The following is a 19,298-nucleotide window of genomic DNA, read 5'->3' as shown; positions in this document are numbered from 1 at the left end:
ACAAATAGGAGAGAAAAAAAAGATTTCTTGCGACAAAGGTATTTGCTATTTATCCTATTCATATCTGCTGGTACTTGATTTGATTCAAAACATTTAAAAATAGTTTCAGAGAACAAGAATGTGTGATAATAATAACCATTCATCTAAACATTAAATACATTTAAAAGCTCCTCTGGCAGATTTAAAAATCAAAGTAGGAGCCCTGAAATTTGATCTTACATACTGATACCTAATTCTTTAATTTTTAGGGTCTTTGCAATTGAAACTATTAAGTTTGCAGGAAAAACTAACTCATATAAATCAACTGACATTTTGCCCGTTTCTTTCTTAAAAAGTTTTAAAGGGGTTATTTTAAGTTTGGTTAGCTAAGCAAGAAAAGTACCGAAATTTAAAAACCTGATGATACAAATCTGTTAAAAACATAAAGCCATATGAGCTATGCTTTTAGTGAGGATCAAATGAATTAGTGTATGCAAGGCCTTAGGACAGTCCCTGACAAAAAGTAGGCCCTATATAAGTCCTAGCTATTTAATACTATTATTATGCTACAAATAACAATCAAGCTAGTAGGAGATAAGGTACATAAAACACATCTAAGAAAGCGCATATATGAAGCCATTCAATTCTAGGGAATAACCCAATACCTTTCTAAACAAGTACAAGAATACACACACACACACACACACACACACATTATTGTGCTTTGCTATACAGTTCCATTATACTCCAGCTCAGAAAAATTTATACATGGACAGTTTATAGGTCCTACTCCACACTAAATCTCAACATAACAGACAAATAAAGGACATAAATCTGTTAAAAACTTACCTTCATTTATTTTGTTTTCCTTCAAATACTTAATATTTTGTTTAAAAAATGAACTCTTTCAAGGACAATTTTCAAATAGAACATACATCCCAACTTGTAAAACAGCACTTTGAATATTTGGGACAGGAACCTATTTTTACCTGAAAAGTAAAAGCTTCCAAAGGAGGAGACCACAGAAGATTGGGGAGGGTGGGTGATGGAAGACATTCTCCTTTTTAAAAAGCAAAATTAGCCTTACACAGAACTTTTTTTTTTTTTTAAGATTTTATTGATTTATTTGAGAGAGAGAGAATGAGAGAGAGCACATGAGAGGGGGGAGGGTCAAAGGGAGAAGCAGACTCCCTGCCGAGCAGGGAGCCTGATGCGGGACTCGATCCAGGGACTCCAGGATCATGACCTGAGCCGAAGGCAGTCGCTTAACCAACTGAGCCACCCAGGCGCCCTACACAGAACTTTTGAATTAAATTTTCCAAAGTTCACGTTTGGCGACTTCCCACTCCTCAATATCCACATCCCCAGTAGACAAAGCATGACAAAAACAAAGAAAACCTCCCAAGCATAACCCTAACTCCTTTCCAAAGGGTACCATGCTCTAAAATTACCTACACTTTCTAGATTTTTCTTCTCCTATCTCAAATCAAAACTCTCATTTTCTTAGCACACTTAACCTCAGTAGTAGGAAAATCATGTGATTAAGTCAATTCCTACTAAAGAAATAAAAAAAATTCCTTTCTCTATAACCTTCTCATGTAGAGAGAGAGAGTGAGTGAGTGAGTGTGTGTGTGTGTGTGTGTGTGTGTGTGTGTGTGTGTGTGTAAATAGCAGGATTTCAGACTGAAGACTGTACTTTGGAACAGGCAGCAATACATAAGCTGTAAGTCCGTTCCAGCCAGCCTTCCCAAGATATTCCTCCTTTCCCATTTCTTTCCTTCCTCTACTTCTGAACCCCAGAAAAATCAAGTTTTTGTTTGTTTTCTTTACAATGTTTAGAAATCAAGGGAAATAAATGAAAAAGAGGTGGTCATTTGGATTTAAAGTAATATTCTCTAAGTTGGGGAATGCTAGTATACAATTCTTGATAGCTAAAATAAATACTTCTACTTTCTGAAAACAGAAAACAAGAACATTTAAAAAAAATAAACAATTATAGTTACACAGGAGTTTTAAACTTATTTCAATATTTAATTATCCTGAGCTATATACAAAAATATAAAACTAAACATACGTCTCATTACTGAAAGGTATTAAACAATGCTGTTTAATACCATAAGCTGTAATATAATGCCCTCTATGGACTAAATTATAGCGCTTCAACATTAACTACTAAATTGAATCTGAAGACATGGAGAAACCTTAGTCTAGAAAATGAATGGAATACAAGTTCAAATGGCAAAAAAATAAGAGTATTTTAAAGTTTATAAACAATTTCATATAAGTTGCTAAAAACAAATACTAAAATCCATAGAGAAACTGAAAGTGATATATTACTAAGAACTAAATAAATGCTGACTTCATGTATTATAATCTAAAATAAATATACATATTCCAAAAGATCCAAAACATTTTAAAATTCAGAATGAAAAAATTAATAGTTACTAGGCTCTGAACAGATCTTGTAAAACTTATAAGTTTTCACCAAACTACATGGGTTTGGGGGAATCTTTAAGGTCATTCCATGTTTAAAATAACATGACTCAAGCATTTGTCTGATTCAGTACAATGTGTCAAAATCCCTTTATAAAGTCATTTTTAAAGTCATTTGTTAATGTAAAGCAAATATCCACAACTCACTAAATTTCTCTGGTCATCTGAATTTATTCCCTATAGTCAATTATAAAGCATTCTGTAGACCTATTTTCTATATACAACACTAGATGGCACCAACACCCATCCAGTAGATTGTCTAATTCTGGGCATGCAGTCCAACAAAAACTGTGTTCCCAATTTTCTGAGTCTTTCTGTCTGATACTAGGGAACTAGAGATCAGAATACAATGGCAATAGAAAAACAACTCCACCACCAAGAAAGCATGTGATCTCTGACCAGAATTCAAAATCAATTGTAAATAGCTAAGAATCAGGTATAAAAATAAAGTAATAGATACATACATACATATTTTCCTTTGTGAAAACTGAAAATGTCCATTAAAATGTATAGTAAAATAAAAATTGTTCCGAAAATTATAACATAAAAGGAGTTGTCATCCCTTGTAAAGAACTCTCATAAAATCAGAAACAGATGAACATCTGAATTTAAAAATGGGCAAAGGGTATGAACAGGCAATTCACAAAAGAAATAAAAATAGCTAATAAATACTTGGAACATGTTTACTTTCACTAATAATCAAAAATCAAAACTGCAAGGTACCACTTCATCCTATCAAACTGGTAAAGGTTTTTTTTATTTGTTTGTTTTTTAAGTGCCAAATACAGAATGTCTGGAAGGATACCTAAGAAATAAGTCACATATCAGGACTCTGAAGGTGTATGAGGTGACTAGTTGAGACAGGAAGACTTACTGTCATTGTGCTCTTTGAATTTTGTATAATATGGAAGTATTACTTAATGAGCAAAAGAATAAATAATATCAATTGTTGGTGATAATAGAGAAATGGGTATTTTCTTACTTTTTTAGAGGGGGAAAAAAATCAGTACAACTTTTCTGGCACCAATTTTTGTCGAAACTCTTAAAAATGCTCATACTCATTTACCTAGGGTTTATTTCTAGTAATTTATGGAAAAGAGTAATTCAGATATGTAAAACATATTTAAATATCAAGGTCAATGACAGCATTATTTATAAATTAAAAAGTCAGAAGCCATCTAAGAATCCAACAATAACAAACTAATTAAATTATATGCAATACCAAGGAACACTAAACATTAAAAAATCATGCAGCAGCAGAATAATGACATGAACATGTCAGCATTATATAAGATACTGCTAATTTTTTTTAAAGCTACAAACAATGTGTAGACTATGATCCCAATTTGGCAAAACACTTACTTTTTCACTCCATCATAAAGTATCCATATGCACAGAAAACAGACTAGAAGAATATATTCTAAAATATTAACAATTATGTCTGGGCTATATGATTACAAATTTTTCTCATCTCAATAGTTTTCTCTACTTCTCAAATTTGTACAATGAGCATGTATTACTGTAGATTGTTTATGTACTGTTGGTCTGACTTTACTGATAGCAGGTCCTTCAGACAAATTCTGACTACTGAAAGTACTGAAGCTCAAATAGATTAAAACATCTGCCCAAGGTCATACAGCTAATAACCGATAAATCCAGGATTAGAACTCAGGTGTATAAGATGCCCAAAATGAAGTTCTTTCAACCACACTATATTTAGTGTTATCTAACTTTTATGGTACATATTTCATAATTGTTAATTATGAAATACATTCTTATATATATTATTTTTTGGTACATATAGTACCAAAAATATGGTACATATTTCATAATTATTTCAAGCTGTATTGGGCCCATAGTAAGCACTAAATAAATCCCCATTAATTTGACATTTAAGTCACATTTGTTTAATATAATTGATTCCTTTATTAACAACAGTCCATCTCTAATTTAGCTATATTGTAAATTTACTAACAGATTTCCAGTTAAAGGTATTTCTACTCAATTTGTTAGAATAAGCATTTTAATTTTTCAGGGTACTTAAATTTCTTACTTTTATCAGATTAACTGCTCAGTGTCATAATTAAAGTCCAACTAATAATTGTCAAAGAGTGTCCTAAATATGCTCCCTAAAAATACATTTTAACCAAAATATCAAACCTTAATATCTTAATGCTTTACAGAGACATTTCAAAGGCTATATATATAGTAAATTCGGAAAAATGTTTTAAGTCATTAACACTATCTAAAGAAAGCTCTTATTCATGAACACATTTAACAAGCACGTATAAATTTGCAAAGGATCATTTTCAATTCTTTACCTGGATAAATGGGCCCTTTTTAAGTGAGTCTTTTATTAAAATGGCAATACATCTTGGTCATTCTTAGATATCACATAGTTTAAGTATAATGAATGAACAATCAAGGTGGTGGTCGTTTACACTTCATTCACCAATAGTTCCAACAGGTCAGCAAAACACAATCTATACTCATTTACGAACAGAAAATATTCTGTGCGCTATTGGCAAACCAAGCAACCAACAAACATATTAAGCAATCACTATCATTAAGTGAAGATCTAAGTGGTTTGATGAGAGACATTATTAGTACCCTTCTTTACCAATAGCTTACCAACAACATAGACAGCAGTTGTTCACACAAGAGGGTTATTCAGTCTCCACATGGAAGCAAAAGTATTACCTTCATTTTGATATCCCTACATATGGAAAACCATGCAAGAAAATGCACATAATAAAAAACTTTTTTGACTTTTTAAAAATATCTTACATTGGTTAATGCCTCAACACAACAGATATGTAATAAAAGAAAAGCAAACTTGGTTGCCTGCTAAATTTAGGACTAACCATTCATTCCAAAATGGAAAACAACTGAGAAGGGGACAAAACCTAAGTTGGAATCCCAGTTCTTCACCGGTTGGGAAAAAGATCTTCCTTGTGAAATTAAGAATATAAATAAGAGGGCGCCTGGGTGGCTCAGTTGGTTAAGCGACTGCCTTCGGCTCAGGTCATGATCCTGGAGTCCCGGGATCGAGTCCCGCATCGGGCTCCCTGCTCAGCAGGGAGTCTGCTTCTCCCTCTGACCTTCCTCCTTCTCATGCTCTCTGTCTCTCATTCTCTCTGTCTCAAATAAATAAATAAAATCTTTAAAAAAAAAAAAAGAATATAAATAAGAAAGTTAGCCCATTGTCTGCAACACAGAAGTTCAAAACTATTGTGCTTACTATGTAATTTGCTAAGTAACCTTGGGAAACATGACTAAGTCCCAAACTTAGGTACTGTCATCCATAAAATGGTTCCTTCTTTCAGATTATGGAGGAGACTAAATATGTGAAACTGCTTCATGTTTAGAAGATTTCCCATAAATAACGGTCTCCCCTTTCCAGGTAAAATGATAAGGATTCAGTTTCTATTCTCAGTCTTTCAAAAGTCTCAATTTAAAAACCTCCAAAATAGAAAGAAAACCTAAAACTGAAAGCAAATTGAAACAAATTAATCTAACTATATTTCAAATGAGTATTATAACCACACTAAGATTGGGGAAGAGGAAAGAAAAAAACTAATTCAAGTAATTTGTACTTGACTATATACATTCAATCTTGGAGGCTTGGAGTGGTAGATTTGCAAAATAACCCTCAATTTATTTTACCATGTCTACTATAATCATATTAGAAAACATTCTAAAACTATTTAGAAATATTAGAGGATTAAGCAAATGAGTATATGTATTGATAGTGTTAGCAGCCAGGTTCTCACTACAGAAGGAGCATACAAATATGAAATGAAGGAAGAAAGAAATAATCTTCTGGGAATGGATCAGAATTGGAGGTATCTGTGTGAACTCATGATTTCAAATACACGTATGTGTATGTGCTTAGGTTTATTTGTATATATTTTATGTTTGTATATAAGCATTTCCTACCTCTGTCCAATGAAAGGCTAGAATGGGAGGACCCCAAGGAGGCAAGGAGTACAACTAGGGTCCAACTCTTGATCTCTAATACTATTCCCATGAATAATGGGTATCTTCAGATATGATACCATGAGAGAGGTAAGGGGTACTACATCATCTTCATTTTGGCCATAAATCCATAATCTCAATCTAATCAATGAGAAACAGCAGACAAATCCAAAATTAGAATGTTCTATTGAAAAGGGAGAGAGCGGGCGCCTGGGTGGCTCAGTTGGTTAAGCGACTGCCTTCGGCTCAGGTCATGATCCTGGAGTCCCGGGATCGAGTCCCGCATCGGGCTCCCTGCTCGGCAGGGAGTCTGCTTCTCCCTCTGATCCTCCATCTCATGCTCTCTCTGTCTCATTCTCTCTCTCAAATAAATAAATAAAATCTTTAAAAAAAAAAAAAAAAAAAGAAAGAAAAGGGAGAGAGGGAAGGGCCTATGTTCTTCAAAACTGTTAATGTCATAAGAGAGAAATACTAGAAATATAACAGATAAAAGAAGCCAAAAACAACATGACAACTAAAAGCAAATTTTGGCCCTAGATTGGGTCTTGTAGTAGAGGACACATTATTGGGTTAAAGGTCACATTAGAATATGGATGGTAGATTAGAAAAAAGTACTTTATCAATGTAAATTTATGAAGTTAACAGCTATACTGAGGTTATGTAAGAAAATACTCTTTTTGAAGAATTTAGGGATAAAACAATGTATATAACTTACTGTCAAATGGTTCAGGAAAAATAAGGATGTATTTAGGTGTCCATATCGAGTTATTTATAAAGGAGGTCATAACTGATAAAGCAAATGGGGAAAATGTTAATAGATTAAATTTAGATGAAGATAGTAAGATATTCTTTGCACTATTTTTATTTTTCCAATTAAGTTTGATGTTACTTCCAAATAAAAGTTAATTTTTAAAAAGCAACTATCCTTTAAAAAAAATTCTCCTAAATGATACCATTGTTTATTTCTTTTTTTTTTTTTAAGATTTTATTTTATTTATTTGACAGAGAGAGACATAGTGAGAGCGGGAACACAAGCAGGGGGAGTGGGAGAGGGAGAAGCAGGCCTCCCGCAGAGCAGGGAGCCCGAAGCGGGGCTCGATCCCAGGATCCCGGGATCATGACCTGAGCCGAAGGCAGACGCTTAATGACTGAGCCACCCAGGTGCCCCCATTGTTTATTTCAATTCTACTTAATTCCAGTCACAGAAAATTTAGCATCTAATGCATCATAAACCCTTCTTTCGCATAGATTGGTTTTTCAGTTTAGTTCTGACAAAAATCTAAATGTTTCTTTTCACTTTGTCACCCACGGCCAGTCTGCAAATCCACTGTGGCCTTTGATGCAAGTGAGTAGGTTTCTACAAACTGACCATAATATCCATACACATATACCTGCCCCAAATACACCAAAACAGAACCTCAAAAACTTTTTATCATATTTTATATAAATGAACAGTCCTATGTGTCTACTCACATTTGCTATCTGTAACTTCCATAGAATCTTCTGTTCTGCAAAGCCACTCCTAATATCCCAAGGAAGAGCTAACCTCTCTGTACCTTATTATGGGTTGGTGATCTTCTACTTCCAATCATTATACACTTATATCCCTAACCTGACATTCCTACGCCAAACTTCCATGCCATCATCTAAGGAAAGCATTTCAATTGTCATGTGGTAGTGCTGCCTGTTAGTTAACTAATCTTTTCAGAAGTGTCACTATCTTGGTCTATATAATGTAGTATAAGTGTACACAATTATTGGAATATTTTATCTTCTACCTGTTGTTTTATTTTTAAAATGAGTGAAAAGTAAAAAATTTAAGTGCCAATAATAATCACATATATTTTAAATAAAAATAGAAACCATAAATCTTTAGCCACAGATTTTAAGTAAAGAAAGAACATATATGAAATGCTGAACCTAGATCATCAAAACCTGCCTCTAAACAATGAAATACAGTTAAAGAAAAAAAACAAAATAAATGTTCTTAATTATGACCTGAGAAAAATCAGTATTTACATTTTATTATTAAAAATAGTCTGATAAAATTCCTTTATCAAGGGAGAAGAGGAAGACTAGCATTCATTTTTTTCATGACAAATTTTATCCAAAAATATCAGTAAGGCATCAAAGCCTACATCATAATATCTTGCTCCTCCTCCTTACAAAATTAGCCTTTCTTCCCAAAATTAAAATTGAATTCTGCCAACAAATGTCATTTTAAGAAAACAAGGAGAATAAATTGAATAATAAATTATCTGAGGAAATTAATACTTTTTTTATTTAATATTTATCAATGCTTTAATGTTTAAATGTATCTTCAGTAATATGACGCCAAAATTTTAAAACACACCTAAGTATATCACAATTAGGGATGATATGTAATTTTTAGCCATCTGAGAATACAACCGCCCTAATGTTCTTAATAGTCTCTTGCTACCCTTTGGTACATTTGACTTCAGTACACTTAACCATGGTTTTTCGAAGATGGGGAAGCACTTGTACCCTTATAATACATGTTACAATGTTTAGCTATGTAAATTTATGAAGTTAACAGCTATACTGAGGTTGAAATGAAGGAAGTCCTTACCAGTCTGTTTCCACCAGCTGACTGAAAGTTGCCTGAGGGCAAGACACTGTCTTAGTCCTCATCTTCCTCCACACCTCCTCCAAAATACTAGTACAATGCTTGGTATAAAGCACCGTAAAGCAACTATCCACTGCTTGAAACAGATGCCTATTAAGATTAAAGTCAAAGAAACCATCAAGTCACAAGGACCTAATTCATCCCTTTCTTCTTACAGAGAAAGGAAATTTATTTCTAGAGTGATAAACTGGTTGTCAGTGGTACAGCTGAGACTAGAACTCACATCACCAGAGTGTTATTACACCACAATGGGTCTCCTTTGCATGACTTCTGTAGCATACATATATTGGGTGTATCCAAAGAGTTTTCTATTCATTAATGAGCTGCTAGGACACTTAATTAAAAAAAAAAAAAAGATTGAGTAAAAGAAGCATGAGTAACAGTTTTCTCAGAGAAAAGACTTCAATGACTATTTTCTAAAGAGAAATGCTCAACCTCCTTCTTCAACCATCCCTACTTAGGCTTCAAAGGCACTGCCCTCGGGGCGCCTGGGTGGCTCAGTTGTTAAGCGTCTGCCTTCGGCTCAGGTCATGATCCTAGGGTCCTGGGATTGAGCCCCGCATCGGGCTCCCTGCTCAGCGGGAAACCTGCTTTTCCCTCTCCCACTCCCCCTGCTTGTGTTCCTGCTGTCGATATCTCTCTGTCAAATAAATAAATAAAATCTTTAAAAAAAAAAAACAAAGGCACTGCCATCTTCCCTTACTTAATTCTAAACTATCAGGCCACAATCAGTACAGACCAACATCCCTAGGTTTAGTAAAAATCAATCCAAGGAACTGCTGACTCCGGAGTGCTCCAATCTACTAGGGGATTGCTAACAGTAAGTTCTGGGAGGCAATGTTGGGTAGTCCCACTTTCTCGTGGGACTTCACCAGTTCACCAGCTGTTATAAACCATTGCTCACATCACTGTTTATCTGTGGTCTTCACCCACACTATATCATTACCATGTCGCTCTGGGATTCTCAGAGTCTTCTTTCTACCATTGACTCCCAAGCCATTTTATTGTGCTGTTTAAAAAAACCCATTCCAGGGGCGCCTAGGTAGTTCAGGGGGTTGAGCATCTGACTCTTGGTTTCAGCTCAGGTTGTGATCTCAGGGTCGTGAGATGGAGCCCCGCATCCGGCTCCAACTTAGGGCAGAGTCTGCTTGAGATTCTCTCCCTCTCCCTCTGCCCCTCCCCGTGTTCTTGGTCTCTCCAAAATAAATAACTCTTTTTAAAAAAATCCATTCCACTGTGAACTGTCTCCCCTAATCTTCAGCTTCTTTGCTGAATAGTCCTGCCACTATATCCTTTCACTAAAACCTGGCTCTTCTTGAGGATACTGCTTTCCCCATGTAACTCTAAATGGGGGCTGTTTATTCTCTTACACTTGCATACTCGAGGGAGGAGGAGAGAGGTCATTACCCTTCTTAGCTCCCCAGTGCTGCTTCAAGACTATCTCGGAGGCCTTGGGCAAAAAGTCCTAGTTATTCAGCCCCAACATTCTCTATCTGCTTACTGCCTCCATCTACCATCCTGCCAGCTGACCCACTTGCCCTTTAACCAAAGTCTTGTGTCCCTAACTTCTAATCTTTTCTACCCCAAGTCTTGCCATCATCCTGGGTGACTTGATGAGAGCAATCCAACTTCTCAGCTTCGTGGTTCATTTGACCTTAGCTCTAGCAACCTTCACCCCACTCAACTTCAGCCCTTGCCTCATGGCCAAACTTTGGCCATTATAATCCATCCGGAATTCTAAGTTCAACATCCAACAAACAAATACACATGCACAATCCTACTTTGACCACAACCTTCAACCATTCTGGTGTTCATATTTTTATTCTTTTTACCCTTAGTTCTTAGATCTAATTTGGACCACAAGTTCTACTATTCGCCTATCAACTCCCCCTGCTCTCTTCTTTACATTCTTCAACTTAGATGCCACAGTCCATCACGTCAAACTACTATTATCTTCAATTCCTTTGATTCACTGTCCTTTCACTGGGCCAGACCCCTCTAGCAAAACACAAGCGTGAATCAATATAAGCATTTGCCTTCCCTGAACCTATACCCAAGATGTTAGGCACAATTAAAGAAAAATCATCCTGTCATACAGACTACCCTTCAACCTTGACGGGACTCTTAATACAATGCCTTTGTTTCCCTAGTCAGACCTCTTCCACCCAAGCATGTTCCAGTTCATTCTCAGCAAATGACCTAACATACCGCTTTAAAGAATAAACATAAACCATCATACTCTTCCCTCAACTTCCGGCCACGAAGCTAGCAGGAACAACACCCATACTTTCCCTTCCATTCACTACAATCAGTGTCTTCCAAAATTGTTCCTTTTTTAAATGCCAATTCTTCCACCTGAATTCTAGATCTCATCTCATCCCATCCCCTCCTGACTTTCTACTAGCACCTTTATTTAGACTTTCACTCCCATCTTTAAGAAACAAAAGGCCCTTCTTCAACTCTATCCTCTACCTTATTCTTGCTACATTCTTTCTCCAAGATCTTAAACTTTTTTTTTTTAGAAAGAGAGCACAAGAGCAAATGAGGGGGAGGGGCAGAGGGAAAGAGAGAATCTCAAGCAGGCGCTGAGCGAGGCTCCATCTCACGACCCTGAGATCATGACCCAAGCTGAAATCAAGAGTTGGATGCCTAACCAACTGAGTCACCCAGGCACCCCAAGATCTCAAACTTCTTAAAAACTGTCAACATTTAGTATCCATTTACTCAAGGCTCCTTCACTCCTCACCCCTAGCCCTGCCCACCCACACCACCTTGCCATTGTTATGCCAACACCTTCCCTACTTTTTGATAAATTCTCAATCCTTATCTTAACCAAGCTCTCTTGCATTTGATAATGCTGACCAATTTTTCCACCTTTAAAGCTTCCCCTTTTCTTGGCTCTCCCTAGTTGATATCCATGGTTTTAATTATGGTCTCTGAGCCCATGATAAATATACACATACAGCCAAGGTCTCTCTCAAAAGCTTCATATGTATAACATCCATCACTTCTTGAAAGTCTCATAGGTACTTTAATACCAAAATATTCAAAACTGAATTTATCTTCTCTCTTTAAACCCACTTTATTCTCTCATGTTCCCTAACTCAGTTTCTCATACTGCCATACATGTATTTGAAAACACAAGGAACTCAGGGTTCCTGGAGTCATCTTTAACTTCTTCCCTTATCCTTCATGTCCATATCCAATCAAACATCAAGTCCTATGTCTCCAGGCTCATCCCACTGCCTTAACAGTCATAATCTCCTCTTTCTTAGATTATAACAACAATCTCTAACCTGGTTTCTCTGCCACCAGTACTACCCGTCTCCAAAACCTAAGTATACTCAATAAATAGTAATCACTACACATTTTTATAGAAAACATGGCTAAATTAGAATGCGAAATAAAAAACACATGTGCAAATCACTCTACACAAATCAAGTGTGTGGGAAACGTAGCGTCAAAAGACAAAATGACAATCCCTACTTTTCAGAAGAATTCATAACAGCATACCTCAACTTATACTTTTCAACAAAATGTCTGCTACTCAATATGCTTAACTCTATACCTATTACTGGAAAATACAGCAGTATATTGAAATACTGGAGACATATTACAGAAATGTGCTTTCATAAAAATTTAAAATGAAGTAATTTCTGGGAAAAAATAGTAAATACATCTGAAAATATTTTGTTTTAATACCTCTCACTCTTCGTGCTATGAGGAAATACTGAAGGAAAAGAAAAGAAAGAAAAGACATGAAGCCAATTCTTATATAATCTTCTAGTTACATAGTGTAACATAAAAAGGAGCGATGAATAATTGTGTGGAAAAAAGTAACAAACTACAGAAATGATCCCTGAAAGTATAGTCTTTGTGTGGAAAAATACAAGCAAGGGCGAGTAATGAGGAGTTAAAAAAAAAAAAAAAAAAAAAAAAAGCACTAAAACTTCTGGAGACAGTAGAAAAGAATTCTTATCAATGTGATATATTAGAGACTCTAAATGTAATATACTACAGAAAATGTAGTGGAATGTTCCATGATCAGTAAAAAGGTGGCAAGAAAGTACAAAACAATGTATGGACTGATTACCTGAAGTTTTACTCAGCTCTGCTGAAAATATAGCAGATGGTGATCTGTTCTCTCGCTCTGTATCAGAAGGGGTTTTTTCCTCAGCTTCTTTCACAAGAACTGTGGGTTTGACTATACTGCCTATTTCTGTTTGAGTGGCCAGAGCAGAAACATCTGGAGGCAGTAAGGGCACCTTCGAGATATCAGACCTATCTTTGGAGAGTTCATCTGGGACATGGACTTTATCTTCATCTTTCGGTTGTACATTCTTGAAAGAAAGGTCGTGAGGTAACTCTGAGCAAGGTAATGACCCAGCTTCATCCTGGACATTAGCAATCTCACTTTTGTGGGATACTTCTAGATCAGTGTATTCCCCGGTTAATTTGGGAGAAGAATCAGTTTTAGAACTGACAAATGTAGGGAACTCATCTATAATCTCAATTGGAGATGAATCTGAGAATGTTTCACTCTCCCTTACTTTTGCTTCCTTAGCAATAAATAAGCCATCATCTGAATAAACTGCAGTATTGAGCTCCTTCATCTGCCAAGGAATTTTCTCCTTTTGGGTCAATGTTGAAACTTCATCAGGTGATAAGGTATCTCTTGTGGTATCTAAATTGGGCTGAAAAGATTCCAAATATGGCTTTCCCCCCTCAGGTGGTAGTAAAGCTCTGAGTTTTTCCTTATTTTCATGTTCTATTATCGATTGAGAAGAAGTTTCCGTGAGATTTTCGTTCACAAGTATCACAGCTTCATCTTGCTTTTGTGGAACTTCAGGTATTGAATCATCACTAAATAAGTCCACTGGTTCAGAATCAGGTGAGGAATCCTCAACTAACTCAGAATGATCAGCCACTGACTGTGCAACTTTTGCTATTTCTGAGTAATCAGAGAAATCTGAAGATGGTTCAGTAGAGAGTTTCGTTTCCTGAATTAAATCACATGCAATAGATATATAAGGAGCTTCTGTTTCTTGAACAGCTACGTTAATACTTTCAGGCTCTTTCACTTCTTCCTTTATTCCTGATACATTTTTTAGGGATACATTCATGGCCTCTTCATATGGTGGGGGATTTTCAGGCTCAAGTTTTATGCTTTCATAATTAACTGAAGGAGGAGCTTCTAATTGTGGTGAGCTGGGCTGCACCGCAGAAGCACCAGCTCCAGGAACTACAGCATTTAATGGTGCTTCCATAACAATGTCAGGCAACACTGGTGAAGGAGTAGCTTCAGATTCTTCAAAAGATGGGCAAAGCTGTGCCGCCACAGGGTACAGCGACTCCTGCATAGCTTCTGATGTCTGAACTAAGTCCATTTTTGTTTCAAAAGCAATCTTCGTACCTGTAGCCTCATTCAATTCACTCTCACACGCTTCCTGTACTAAATCTGGGGTTAGACCCTCAGCCATGGTTGCCACTCCTTCCTCAGTCACCTTTGACAAATTGTCTGTTGTGACATAATCAGCCTCAGAATCCTGTGTGGCTACGAGGAAAGGGTTTGATGTTTTGGTACTAAAATTCTTCTCTGTTACAATTTGGGCCTTTTTTTCTTCTATCTTTTTCTCATCTGTCTTATTTTCTGAAGTATGATCTTCCAACAAAGGAAAAATGTTTGTCGAAAGGTTTTCGGCTGCTGTCGGGTTAAAGGGGGCACACGTGATATACGCTCCTGAACGGTCTCTTACAGCTTCCGGTGTACTGGGGAAAGAAGTATCATCATTACTGCTTGCACTGTCTTTTTCATCATTTGTTTGCTCAGGGCTATCCGCAAAACATTTCTTATCCATTTTACTCTCTAACTTGCTCTCTATATTACCTCCAGCAGCCAATACATCACTATCTTGCTTATGAGTATCTTTCACATCCCAGACTCGCTCAAATGGTTTGAAGTCTGCATATTCTTCCCTCATAGGAGCTTCTGCTGCAATTCCCTTTTCACTGAAACTGTCCTTTGTTTGTTCTGGAGACATAACTTTGTCCTCTTCTTTAACTGATTTATTAGTAAGGGCTATGGGTAACTCTTGTGGATTACGAAGGATGTCATTACTAACTAAATCCTCTTGTTCATCTTTATTCTCTTCCCTAGGACTTGCTACCGTTATGGCAGATTCTGCTTTTGGAGAGCCACTGAATGATAATCTCATTTCTGAGTACTCCAAGTGTGAAAACTCTGTTAAATCTCTGTCTACAAATGGATTTTTTGCCTTCTCTGTGAACTCTTTAGAAGCTTCAGTTGAGGTTTCTTGAAGTGTTCCTTCAGTGGCTAATACTGGTAAATTACCAAGATATTCATGTTCTTTAAAAGAAGCAGCTGAGAGGGGAGACAGAGAAGGAAGAGAAGCAGCAGTTTCAAGCAGGACAGATGGAAAATCCTCTTGACCAGTGGAAACAGTGTTACCTGGCTGCTCCTTCAAGTCCATTATTTTTTCTGTGACCATGGACAGAAAGGAAAGTTAGAGAATGCCAGCGTTCTCAGAGTTAATGCAAGTTTTATGACAGATTCAAAATACTGTTAGTAAAGAGTTAATGTTAACTAAAATTAAATGTTAATAACAATAAATAATCAAGCAGTCTTGAATCATTACTGAAAAAATTAAAGCTATTGTCAATAAAACGTGCATGGCTACAAAGGCAAATACATGCTATGAAAAGGCATAAATCGAGTCTCTGAGAAAAAAACCTCAAGTATAATCAACTGAGAAAAGCTACTTCTAACTAGTTTTAGAGGAAGACAAAAGAATTTGAGAGGAGAGTTTGACAGTGCAGAAAAGACACTGAATAATTAAATGCCAAAGAGTGGCATTCATTTCTATGAAAGCTTTTCAGCTATAAGTAAACTGCATTTGGAAAAAAGGACTAGTCAATATATAAATGTAAATCAAGGGTCCAAGAATTCCTTGCATATATCCAATTTATTAATCAGGCTCTGCCCATTTCTCTCTCGGATACAGCATATAAGATATAAATTTCAACTTTTTCAATAGACAAACATTCTTGGAACCATGCTAATTTTTAGTAAACTCAAACCACTCTGTACAGAGTTAATAAAACTAAAGAGTTAAAGTTAGAATACACAGAGGATAAAAGGCTAGCAGAAAGAACTTGCCTGCAGAGGAGTGTATCACAGGCTCAGATGCAGCAGGAAGAGCAAAAAGTGTCTCATCTGAAAAACAAATAGAATATAACCTCAGCAGAAATAAAGACAGAGTTTAAAGGAGACTAAAGGTAAGAGGAGCAAGCAAGGGTTCAGTTTGTAATGAGTTAACACAAAACTTTTACAAAGAAAAAGCCAAGATGGAAAAGAAAAAGTAGTACTATGAATAGTACCATTAATTCAGATTAAGTGATCATATATATTATAAAGATGATTAAATGATATCCATAGAACCTATCATTTCTCAAGAGACAATAACATGTTTATGTTAAAGAAATTTCATAAACCAAATTGGCTTTAAGATATTATTCTTCTCAGTTAACACATGGCATCCAAACTTTTATTCACATTTTTCAGACAGGTAAATTTTTTGCCCTAATCAAAGCCAAAAATTAAAAAAAAAAATGTATTTGAATAAAATTAATAATTACTTTTGCTTAATCCTTTTTTATTAGCATATGTTCAGTTCAGAAGAACACTTTCAGAGAATCATGCATATTTTCTTATATTCCAGGTTGTCTATCACTAAAGAAAAACATTCTAATAGTCACCGTACACTAGTATGTGAGGATATTAGTGCTATGTACCACTGTCCAAATTGCAAAGAAAACACTGTCATTAGGAAGATAATTATTATCATCAGCCTTGTTTTGTTTAAAATTAACATTGAGGGATACTTGTTATTCTTTTTTTTTTTTTTTGAGAGAGAGAGAGCACACATGGTTGAGGAGAGGGGCAGAGGGAGAGGAAGAATCTTAAGCAGGCTCTACACTCAGCACAGAGCCCAAAGCAGATCTCACGACCCTAAGATCATGACCTGAGCCAAAATCAAGAGTCCAATGCTGAATCCACTGAGCCACTCAGGCATCCCAAGGGATATTTGTTATTCTAAATGCTTTACATGCAGGAACTCATTTTATTCCCTACAACTCTATTGTTATAAGTGGAGTTAATATCCCCGATTTTACAGGTTAAAAAAAAAACAAAAAACAAAAAACAAAAAACAACGGAGTCACAGAGGAATAACTCACTCAATACATAACTAGTAAGACTCCAGGCTATTCAACTCCAGAGCTCATTTTCTTAAGCACTACATCCTGTATGTTATGAACTGAATGTTTGTGTCCCCATCCCCCCAAATTCGTATGCTGAAGCCTTAATCTCCAATGGGATAGTATTTGGAAATGGGACCCATTGGGAGGTCATTAGGATTACAGGAGGTCATGACGGTGGGACCATGGTCTGATAGGGTTAGTGCCCTTATAAGAAAAGACACCAGGAGCTTGCTTATGCCTCTGTGATGACATGTCCTCTACTTCCCCGCTCCTCCTCTCCCTCTCTCTGAGCAACATTCGGAAGCTATGTGAGCACAGAGTGACATGGCAGCCACCTATAAGCCAAGAAAAGAGACCTCAGAATGAAACCCACCCTGCCCAAATCTTGATCTTAGACTTTCGAGCCTCCAGAATTGGGAGAAATAAATTTCTGTTGTTGAAGCCACTGAGTCTATGGTACTTTGGTGCGGCAGCCTGAGCCAACGAATACACTACATACTGGCATATTAAGCTTGCACAATGTCACTTTATATCTGCAATTGGAAGATCTGGAGCTAAAGATCTTCTGTGGTTTACACCAGAGAAAGCCCTCTAGAAAAAGACAATTTGAAATAGACCGAGGAATGACAGGAAGGTATTCCTTTGGTGCAGAGGACCTAATAAATCTGGACATTTCTATCTGGAATGACAAGCTAGGCAAGGTTAATCAACAGAAAAAAACAAAGAGATGTGGCTATCATGAACATGGACATGTCTTCCAAAGATACTCCCCTTGATGAATAAGAGAGTTAAATTCACAATGTCATATAAATTTTAGATAAATCCATATTGGGTATGATACCATATCTAAAAGATTCTTAGATGGGGTAATGAGGGGAAAATCCATGGTATGCATTTAAAAAGGTCTTCTATAACCTAGAACACTAGGTTGGATGGGCAACTCATCCAAACCAATAAGCCAAACCACCTTATGGGATTTTATAAAACATACACGTGTATACTTTTTTTTTTAAGATTTTTTTTTATTTGAGAGAGAGAGCGTGTGTGAGTGGGGGGAGGAGCAGAAGGGGAGGGTCAAGCAGACTCTGCACTGAACTCAGAGCCTGAAACGGGGCTTGATCTCGGGACCCTGAGATCATGACCTGAGCCAAAATCAAGAGTCAGAGGCTCAACGGACTAAGCCACCCAGGCGCCCCAGGGTGTACACACTTCCGAAAGACAACCTACTATGTTATCTTCTTTGATACACAGTTTCTCTTTTGTAAAATGAGGGAATGTGAGAATTCCTTTTAGTTAAAATAATGTATAATCTTGTATAAAACTGAGATTTGGGGATCAAAGAGCAGAACCAAATAATTACACAGCTGCTCCATCTAAATAAAAGGTAGCAACTCCTTAACAAAAAGGCTGTCTTTTTCATCTAGTTAATATAATTAAAAGCCACTAATGCAGAGGCCAGTCTTCTTGAAAAGTGAACTCGAAACATGTTACTATTAAAATTATGAGGGAAAACAAATTACAACTAGAATCGTGACAAAAATTTTAAGTATTTTTTAAAATGTATCCTTATTCCTATCTAATACCAGACTCTCTTTCACAGTGAAAACTATATTCCTGGCACTTGGTCAAATGACAAAGTTTACAAATTGGTATTTCAAATATTCATTAATTTTGAAAAAAGAAAAATCATAAATTGAGATTCAGTCCAAAATTAACCATGAAACAAGTATTACATTTCTAAAAGCACTTAGAAAAAAATATCCAGAAGAGGTTGCTACCATTTGGCCCTCAAGAATAGAGTTGCTCTCACTCCTCCTAAAGTTATCATGGGATCAAACTGCCTGGGTTCAAATCCCAGATTCATCACTTAAAAATGTGTGACCCTGAGAAAAATATTACTTATCCCTTCTGTGCCTCATTT

General features: G+C 36.2%; 1 protein-coding gene and 1 pseudogene across 3 annotated transcripts in view; both read right to left on the bottom strand.

The window, feature by feature from the left end:
- RTN4 (reticulon 4) overlaps window positions 1-19,298 on the bottom strand; it is a 71,122-nt gene that overhangs the window by 33,891 nt on the left and 17,933 nt on the right. Inside the window, exons 2-3 of one of the 3 annotated variants that reach the window (XM_021701282.2) lie at window positions 16,275-16,331; window positions 13,191-15,596 (exon numbers count right to left, since the gene is read on the bottom strand). The exons of 1 other annotated variant lie outside the window; for it this stretch is intronic. In XM_021701282.2, coding sequence (XP_021556957.1) covers window positions 13,191-15,596; window positions 16,275-16,331 — 2,463 coding nt within the window. The remainder of the gene's footprint in view (window positions 1-13,190; window positions 15,597-16,274; window positions 16,332-19,298) is intronic. One more of the 3 variants, XM_021701283.2, reaches the window with a different exon arrangement.
- Window positions 12,932-12,972, bottom strand: LOC123326151 (annotated as a pseudogene).

This window comes from Neomonachus schauinslandi, chromosome 10, assembly GCF_002201575.2.
Source record: "Neomonachus schauinslandi chromosome 10, ASM220157v2, whole genome shotgun sequence".
NCBI lineage: Eukaryota > Metazoa > Chordata > Mammalia > Carnivora > Phocidae > Neomonachus > Neomonachus schauinslandi.
The sequence above is the reverse complement of the archived record's forward strand: the minus strand, read 5'-3'. Positions and strand labels throughout refer to the sequence as shown.